This window comes from Populus euphratica, unplaced genomic scaffold (genome assembly GCF_000495115.2).
Source record: "Populus euphratica unplaced genomic scaffold, PopEup_1.0 scaffold386.1, whole genome shotgun sequence".
In the NCBI taxonomy this organism is placed as follows: Eukaryota; Viridiplantae; Streptophyta; class Magnoliopsida; order Malpighiales; family Salicaceae; genus Populus; species Populus euphratica.
Genome location: NW_011500206.1, coordinates 96886 through 107264, shown reverse-complemented (window position 1 = coordinate 107264; position 10379 = coordinate 96886). Strand labels below are relative to the sequence as shown.

Below are 10379 nucleotides of genomic sequence, written 5' to 3'. Positions count from 1 at the left end.
TATGATATTCACTCCTTAAACAACTAACATTACACTTTGAGTCCTTTTTTTTCTCTTTATTTTTGCTTTTTAGTATAGAAATAGTGTTACAAAATGATATAAATTATATTTTAAATTTTTATTTAAAAACTTAATTTTTTAAACTGAGATGATTTATTAACATAATATCAAAATTTTAACAGCAAAGTGAATTACAAATTCGAATCTTGTCACCCTCATTCTTTTTTCTAATTAAAATCTAATTAATAATATAAAGCGAACCTATATAAATTTTAAGCTTAAAAAACTTAATATAAAAAAATAATATAAATCATTTTTTAGTACTTAACTAAAAAATAATATAACATGCATGGATTTCCCAAATCCTGTATAAAGCTCCATACTGTAAATAAAAGAAGCATTGTTCACTGCTCGCTGCTCCAAATAATGGCTATACAAACTCCTGTGCAAATAAAAATCGACCATGTTCAGAATCTTATACCGACCGAAGAACTTGGCTTTCTTCCTTCTTTTCTGAAATCTTCAGAGGAGACCACATCACCTTAACACGAAATGTTGCCTGCACATGGAAGCTCACTATGTTTTGTCACATGGAATTTATTTGGAAACACATTCTATTGCACGAGACGTGCTAGGACGCATGTATTGGTTCTGGTTCCTAGATTGCATTTGGAATATGTTTAATCTGATTTCAGAAGAAAAACTATGAACCGGGCAGGGATTATTTGTCACCTTCTTGTCCGAGCCAAACTCAATCATATCTGATGGATGGAACCGGGCAGGAAAGTTCGGAGTTGCCCTATACCGTCTCCCCTCATGACTGCACATGTACAAGATCTCAATCTTACAGCACAACTCCATGTTAATATATGAAATACAGGAAGATGTATCTTGATTTTCTCAACTTACTCTGTGATAAAGGTGCCATGCTCACTCCGCAAATCAATTAGGTAAAATGCACCATTTTTACAAGAGATACGAGCGTGCATTTCTGAAACCTGACATTAAAAATTACAGAAAGGAATTGTTTTTTTTCAACTTCAATGGAAAAGAACCTTACGGCTACAGTTTTGCTATTCATATCGAAATAAGTTTTCCAAGGTAACAGAAGAACCCTGTAGGCATATCAGGCCTGTATTACCTCGGGTGCGGGTATCACTATGGACATTCCTGGAAAATCATCATGTGACACGCTCCTGCAACCACAACACAGCATCAAAAGAAGTGTCATGTGCTGATGATCGCGGACTGCTGATGCAGTCATATACAGAGTTGAAATTGGTCTTTTGTGATTAAATTAAATTGAAATGCATACCCAACCACACAGGGTTTGGTCTCATCCCTACTTAAACCAATAGGCTGTGAAGCAACAGCCTCATTTCCACATGGTAAAAGAAACCACCTACAGAACAAGGAAGATTGATAATGAAAAAGTGGCCGCGTCATTAGATTATCAGCCAAGAAGAAGATTCAAGCGTTATGTTCCAAGAAGAAGATTGACAAGGCGCATAATACGTACTCTCCATTAAGAGCACGCTCTAGAGCATCATCATCTTCAAACCATCTTTGCAACTGGTCACTGGCCTAACGAAATGAACAATCATACATTAGATTCCATCACATATCAGAATCTTCTAATTTCAAGAATAAGATACAATGAGCAACAATTGAAGATAGATTTCATGCTGATAAGGCAACATACTTTGTCTGAGAGTCGGCAATTTAGAGACCTGCCTTCAAGTTTGGAACTGCGAAAGAAAATCAGATTTCCAGTTGAGTTAAAAGAGAGTAACATAGGAAAAGATACAATAAATGAGAAGATTATTCTTACAAAAGGAAAGAATTCTTCATTTTTTCTCAATTCTAACCACCATATGGATTTATTTTAACACTTAGTTTTTCTAGAATCCCTCATCTGTGTGATACTTCTTTCTCACTCCCAATGCTTAAAGATATCTTTTAGGATCATGAACTACCCATTAGCCCATAGCTCTAAAACGCTCACCACATAAATGCTTTAAATTTTCAGTCCAAAACAGAGTAAAATAGCATGCTAAATCTCTTCATTGTGAAAACCGAATTACAGATGAGAGATAGCATATGACCTCTAATATGCTATAAGCTTCTACAATCACAAAAAAATCACGTGAACCAATAATTTATCATCTAATTGGGTTTCCAACAGATTAATTTTTCTGTAACAATTGTATATAATAAATATCTGAGAACAAAATTGACTATGTAGAAAAGACTGAGTTTTCATCTTCGAACCTGTTTCCGCCCAAGACCCAATTGAGCATCACAGGCATTGCTATGTCAACGAAAAATCTGCCACCAACTCTTCCTGGGTGAGGTATCCGAAACTTCGTCAAGAACTGAAAACCAGGTCAAAAGGCATCACGGTTATGGACAAAAAATTCAGACTGCTGTGTTAGTTTTTCTAATATGTAATCAACAAAGACACCTACCGACAGCGGACCAAGCCCTACACCCAGATACGCCTTGTATGTTGAAGCCATAATTGCCGCCATTCTTGCCATTCCATGGATATTGGCAACTCGGAGTCTTCTAGCATTCTCATAGCTGTGGAAAGAAGAAAGTGTGAGTCAACCAAATAAAGCCATTGGTTAAAAAAACCCATCATATATACACACAAAACACCGTGTCTGTCAGAATCTGAATATAGATCAATCCATGCTAACCAGTGTCCTAAATTCTAATGTACTAAATAGCATGCAACATTCTGCAAACTATTCAAATTAGAGGATCTTCCACGGTGAGTGGCAACACCATAATCTAAGAAAGAGAGACGCAAAAAATGGCAGGGAAAATAGTTTATAAATGCATAGTTTTCGTCAGTTAACATTGTTTACCAATGATACATCATAGTCTGTTCACACAAAGCTTTGCATACTTTTACACCGAAGATAATTTCCAGAAAACTAGAATAGGAATTGCCTGAAGATTAAGATTCAAATATAATTGGATGATTTCCTTGAGATGAATGCATTTCAAGGATCAGCAAATTGTTCCCTAGATAAAGTCTGTTTTTATATGCGATGACTACCAAATAATACAGATCTGTTGCATGCACAGGTACACATTACGCTCAACATACTTATTTTTTAAGTGGATTTTTCCGAGGTCACTACTTGAGGGGAACAAAACTCCAGACTATTTTGAACAAAGCCTTACGCTCAAAATTCTGAGATGCCTTCCAAATGTCCACAGGAATGATTTCCACTTCATCTCCGATTCTCGTATCAGGATATTATAACAGCCTCGAAATTTAAGCATTTCCAAATTATTTTAAAAATAACTAACATGTTACCTCCTTAGTGATGAAATAACGTCAACAGAGGTTCCTGATTCAACACTTTGTTTCCATGCTTTATCAAGCTCCAATGCAAGTTGGTAGCTATCCTGCCATATTGAATTATGGAGTTCATTTAGGTGTATTTTTGAGATTGTTCATTTGACTCATTTATTTATGTGAGAAAAGAAAATTGTGATGTCTAGGGGATGTAGAGCGATAAATGTTTTTCAGCAAAGAAGACACATACCAAAATTCCGGAAGCATTAGAGAATTACACAGGAGGCCAATGTTAACATGTGATACATGCCATGGCGACGCTTACATATTTGAAGGTAAAAACTACAAGTGAAAGCATCGGTCCAGATTCACAATTAGGATCAAACAAAGAGAAATTAAGGTATACCTCAATGGCCATGCATCCCCCTTGACCCATATTCGGTGGCATGGCATGGACAGAATCCCCAAGCAAGGTCACACGACCCCTTCCCCAGGTAAGAATGGGTTCCCTGTCATATATATCACGTCGAAGAATGGCATCTTCATCTGTGGCCAGTATCAAATCTATCACATTATCACACCAACCCTCAAATATTTTCAACAGCCGATCCTTTTTACCTGCCGAAATATCAATCAGTGTTAGAAATTGGCATTAGAAAATGATAAAAAACTTTCACCACAGTGACCAGTAAAAGGACAAATAGTTGAGATATAACTTAATCCTTATCACTCACGAGATGAATTCATCAAAATTGGCTTAATTTAAAGTGTGCTTTGTTAGTTCAAACGCAGAGGTGTCACTTCCCTCCACCACAGTGACCAGTAAAAGGACAAATACTTGAAGTACAACTTGAGCAACATAGAACAAAAATGTTATTTATTTCCCAAAACCCTCTTTTCTAAAAGGAAGGCCTTCTGTTGTAAATTTACCATGCAGTTAGCATCTTCATAACAGACTACATTCCGCAATCATTTTTGCTAACAACACAAGTTGCTATAGTATCACAAGCATATTTTAGCCTTATTGCTTTAAGTTTATGACTTAGTTGAATGCATAGACTTCTGTCAGATGCAACCATTTGTGTTTTTTTAAAAGGAGTTATATGAATTTGAATGATCAATTGTGTATGCCAAACACAAATATGGTGCATGAAATTAATTTTATTTCTTCTGAACACTATAAGCTGATGTTTCAACTGTATAACTTTGTCAATAAAATTTCCTGTTCAGAGCATGCTTATAATGGATCTGGAGCTTCAGAAAAGTATCTACCACGGGGGCCATCCACGCCACCAGGTTGTTCCTTGTGAAATGCATACCACTGCATCTTTCCAGCACCCACATCTGAAGACACGAAGTATTGTTTGTGACCCAAAAATACACGATACCTTCAGGGAAAAACTCAAAGTAAGCATCTAGACCATACACAATTCAACTAATACAAAATGTACACTCCACTAAATCCTAACTAGGTAAAATGTGACAGAAAAAAAAAGGCGGCGTCTGGTGGAAAGTTGGTATGCAATGAAATGAAACATACCCAACAGTCTCGATATCGACAGGCACAAAATCTGCTATACCAGTATAACATGTATAGCCTGAGTACACTGCTTCCTTGGGTCCAAATAAGTTCTTCCTCACCTGTGCACAAGACAAACATAAGAAATTCAAAATCACACTGAAGTGCATAGCTCCAGAACACTAGAGACTGCACGTGTAACAGAACTTTCATACACTCTACTTCAATTGTGGCAGTTGGCTGGTAGCATTGGTTGAGATCATTCAAAAGAGAATTGCTATCTTTTATAAAATCTGGTTTCAAAGGGATGATGAAAGTACTTGACATAGTAATACCTTTGACCATATTCCATCAGCACCCACTAGGAGATCACCTTCAAATTCTTGTCCATTCTCGAGCACCACAGTGATCTAAACTTGTAAATTTTAAAAGAACAATTAAATGAATGTGAAAATTCAAGAAGCATACATGATGCTTTTAAGTAACAAACCAGCAAGTCAAATGAATATTTGGTTGAGCAAGAAACGAAAACCAGAAAGAACTCTCATTGAGGGAAGATTTTGCCAAAAGGACAATCTTCAACAAATCAGCAGTTCATACTACCTTATTCCCATCATCCTGAAAACTAACGACATTACTATCATTAAGAATCACATCATCTCCAACTGCACGAGCTAGGATTTGTTGCAAAGTCATTCGGCTAATAACTCTTGTGACTGGAAGCCCTCGTTCTGCTGCAGGAGTGAAGGTATCAAACTTGACATACCTGATACCATTCTTCATTCAATGTCAATTGAAGCTAACACTTACATCAGACAGCGCATCCAAAAACAATAAATTTCTGAAACGGTAATTTTTGTTAATAACACGACTTTTCTTCAATTCTATAAACTGCAAGAGGTCCGTGTCTACCAATAATCATTTTTTTAAGAGTACAAGACTTTGCTTAGAAATTCACATCGTCAGTTGACGCCAAAATATGATGACCACAGAAGTATTATAGGCAAACTTCCCTAGCGTACCAAAGAAAGAAAAAGAAGTTTCCGTTCCAGAAGCATTAAGCTGAAAATAAAATAAAGATTGGATTGTTTTTTTTAAGCTAACTATCTAATTCTAGTTGATTAAAAGGAAATTCATAACACCAAAACAAATATAAACAGAACAAGCTTGGGATATAGCCAAATGTATCTCAATACTTTGTGTCTCAGTAAATGAAATTCATTCACTATCACTGTTTTTGGATTATGTGAGCGTTAATAATCATAGCTTTCAACCTGCACGCTTATCTAAAATCCGCATACAAGTGAAATTGTGAGTCAAAAGATGCAAAATTCATCCTCATATATCAGTTTCACATTTTTGAAGTGTTCAAAACTTAACTTGTCAATCGCCAAGCCCATAAACTTCAACTGCAACTATAAAAACAATGCCAGCAGCAAGAAAAACAAACAAAGTAATTTCATCAAATTCCATCACCATGGATGCAGCAAACCACAACTACCAAGGTTCAATTTCTTTAAACATAACCAAAAGGACCATAAACGTAAGATTGAGAGGGCCAACCACAAAGCTATAAACTAAAAATGAAAACAAATACCAAACGAAGGGAAAACAAGCAAGGACATGCATCTAGGATTAAAGGTTGGAAACAACATACCAAGTACCAGAGATCCCATCAACAAGTCCATTAATCCTATCACCAGTGATACACCCAGCTCTCATAACCTCTTCAGCAACATCTAAATCAATAGCTTCCAAAGCAGCTAATGCATTGCTCTGTATCTGAATTGGACCTCTATATTGTCCTTCTCCTCTTACCGCACTCAAATCCTTCTCAAAAACCATCACCTCAAACCCTTTCCTTTTTGCTGCCAACGCAAAAACCAGCCCTCCAATTCCACCTCCAGCAACAAGAACCTTCAACTTCCTTTGTTCTGACTGTTTCCCTCTTGATTCACTCACAGCAGGTGCCTCGGTCACTACAGCATTCACATGTTTCAATTTCTTAGCACTACTTGTCTTGGTTTTGAAGTTGTAGTTATAGTGCGTGGAAGACGAGAATTCTACGGATGAGTTGCTAAAGATTGGAACTGGAAAGTGGGTTCTTGAGAAAACAGCCGTTGGAGTGTTGCTAAACAAAGTTGAAGATGCCATTTTTCCTAAGTCTTTCTTGTTCTGTATTTACCGGGAATGCTCAAAACAAAGATTAAAATGTGTACGGACACTAATCTCTGCAAGGAAAATGGATGTCATGCTATTACTCTTCCTTATGCCAGTAGATTGCCTTTGAGAAGGGAAGTGTTTTTGTTTTTTTTTTTGGTTAAAAATTGGTGGGGTTCGAGAGATTTGGAGCCAATCCATGATGTTAGAAGCAACAAATATGGAGCACCAATCCCATAGATGGTTAAGCCATGTGTCACTTCCATGTACAGTATCCTTGACAATGAAATTAGATACAGCTCAAACCATGCGTAAACTTTATACTGAAAAATTAGATTTCTAAACACAAACGTACTCGGATATGGTGGTCGTTTTCATTAACAGATATTATTAATAATGTATTATTTTATTATTAAACAACTCTTCTTGAAAAATTGTCCATTTATGCTTCTTTCTTTTCTTTTCTTTTCTTTTTATAAAAAATTGAGATCTTCTATCATGTTGTGATTTGAAACATGGAAGAGTCCAATTAGATAATTACCCTATATATCATAGCATATTATTAATCTATATACCGCAACTATAAAGAATCCATGACTAATAAGCTGGAGCCCCTGCAACCTGTGTTGTTTTTATAAAAAAAAAAAAAAAAAAAATTGTTTTGAGTACAGGTTTTTACTATTTATAACAAGAAAAAAACAGTATCAATGTAATAAATGATTCAATATATTTGGCATGTAAAAAAGGTATTTAGGAGTGGATAATATTTTTTAGATTAACGTGGGTGTCTGGGCTAGTTTGCGCGCACCACGACTAATATTTATAACAAGAAAAAAACAGTATCAATGTAATAAATGATTCAATATATTTGGCATGTAAAAAAGGTATTTAGGAGTGGATAATATTTTTTAAATTAACATGAGTGTCCGGATAATATTTAGGAGTCGACAATATTGATTGGACTAGATTGGTCATGCCAGCTCAACTTGCTAGATAATTGTTTTTTATTGTATTTCATATGCATTGACCTGGATTCACTGGACTATTATTTTTTTATTATATACTTTTCAGATAGTGACACAATAAACTCGAACACTCTGAGCTTAATAAATAAATAAAAATTAATTAATCTATAATTTAATTTTTATTTTAAGTTAATTTTTAAATTAAATTTTAAAACTATCATAATAATTACTTGTATTTTTAAATTTATTTGAATTAATAATTAAGTTAACTTTTGATGTAGGTCTTACCTAGATTAACTTTCAATTTAGATTTTAAAAATTATAATAATTAATATTTTTATTTTTATATTCATATAAATTAACTAGGTTAATCCCTGTGAAGAGAAGTTTGTCCTACTTTTTTTATTTAACAAATTTTTTTATTAAAATATGTTTAAATAGGACACAAATAGATTTTTATATTATCGTGTCTCATCTATCTTTGTCCAACATACCAAATGCTACATAAAAAAATATTTAGACATAAAGACAATGTAAATATAAATGTGTTTAAAAATAGAAATAATAAATATAAAAATAAATATGTCCATAAAATAATTTTAAAGTAAATTTTTATATTTTTAAAACAAGAGATACAAAAGACACATGTCTCTAAAGATTTATTTTTTATCCATAAAATATCATAGTAAAATCTCTTAATTTAAAAAATTATCTAGCTAAAGTATGTAAATATAAAAAATTATTATTATCATAATTTTTAAACTCGATCTAGGATATGACCTAGCTCATGGGATTGAAAGAATTAATTTGAGTTGATCCATTTTTTTAAATGATAAAAATGATATCATTTTAAAAATAAAATTAAACAAGTTAACAAGTTTTTTATTTGAGATTTAACCTAGATTAACTGCTGGGTCGACTTGGGTTTTTGAGTAGATCACACTGAATCAATTATTTTTATGTTTTTTTTTAATTTGAATTGGTTGGAGCCGTGGATTAGATTTTATAACTATGATTATTATATTATTATTAATTTCAATACTCAATATAAATTAAAGTAAAATCAATTACATGTAATTATTGTTTAAAAATATATAAGTTTGGCTATAATATATAGTAAGAATACAAATTAAATTTTTTTACTCAACCCTATTTAAAATAAAACATGCGGGCAATTAAGTAAGCAGATGCTACTGGCCCTTCTACGGTGGTGGAAACCTGTGACCAAGAGCCTGGAATGGCCTACCCTCCCCACCACATTGCTCGATGCTGGCATCAATATCAAGAGTGAGTCCGCAAGTGTTTTTATTTTTTATTTTTTAATTAGGTTTCGGTGAAGACAGGTAGGTGCGATATTATTTGTAAAATAATATCCCTACCATAAAATAATCGGACACGACAGAATCAATTAGGTATAGTTGGGCTGACCAAATTAACAAAAAGGCCTAAAATAACCTATTAGATTTAGATTGTTTTTTTTTCCGTTGAAACCAGTAATAGCATTCACAAAATGATAGTGGGCGGCGGTGAATTGAGGCTGTACTATATGGTATTTAAAAAAAACATATTTAGTAATATATTAAAATAATATTTTTTATTTTTTAAAAAATTATTCTTTATATAAATTGTATCAAAATAATATAAAAATATATACATAAATTAATTTAAAAAATTCAAATTTTTTCAACCTAATATAAAATGCGACAACAAAGAGGAAATTCTGTTTCATATTAAATGGTGTTAGCAAAATTTTAAAGATTTTTTTATTTAAAATTATTTTTTATATTTTTGAATTATTTTGATATATGAATTCAAAAATAATTTTTAAAATAAAAATATATTATTTTAATATATTTTTAAATAAAAAATATTTTAAACCAATTATATACTCTCAAACAAACACTACAAATCCTCCTTCTTGGGCGGTGGATACATGTGACCAAGAGCATGTAGGTTTTTTTTTTTTTTTAATTAGGTTACGGTGAAGATAAGTAGGTGCGATGTTATATGTAAATACATAATTAAATTTTTGAGGTTATTACTTAGCTTTTAATCCCGCTCGTTCGCAGGGAGTAATTTTTATTAACGATTAAGAGATGTGCTGTCCACCATATTGATGCTAGTATTGCTTTAATAATAAAGGACACAGAAACTAAAATCACTGTAATTATAGTTTAATATAGATAAGAAAATAGAATTCTAACTTGAGCCACTACTTGCATGGGTGGCTTTCCAAGCTGTAAAAGTTTATTTTTTTGTTTTTATCCACAGCTGCATAGCGACTAAAGTCAAGTGATAATCATTAATAGCATTTTAAATTGCTTGCTAATGTCATGTGTGAACTATAAAGGGGAAAAAAATATGCATAAAAGGTGTTATTCTTTTTTTTTTGTTATGAGTTTTGTATGACAAAGTAAATAAT

The 10379-nt window shown here is 33.0% G+C and overlaps 1 protein-coding gene across 1 annotated transcript; it reads right to left on the bottom strand.

Annotated features, from left to right (window-relative positions):
- Positions 1-336: 336 nt before the first annotated feature.
- LOC105112019 (zeaxanthin epoxidase, chloroplastic-like) lies at positions 337-7176 on the bottom strand. Its single transcript, XM_011007562.1, has 16 exons — positions 6490-7176; positions 5436-5598; positions 5168-5242; positions 4854-4954; positions 4586-4701; positions 3720-3931; positions 3332-3423; positions 2469-2583; positions 2272-2375; positions 1703-1748; positions 1520-1584; positions 1316-1402; positions 1142-1196; positions 910-998; positions 733-820; positions 337-559 (listed from the first exon to the last, which is right to left on the bottom strand). The coding sequence occupies exons 1-16, from the start codon at positions 6984-6986 to the stop codon at positions 476-478; spliced, it is 1989 nt and encodes a 662-aa protein (XP_011005864.1). The 5' UTR covers positions 6987-7176; the 3' UTR covers positions 337-475.
- Positions 7177-10379: the final 3203 nt, after the last annotated feature.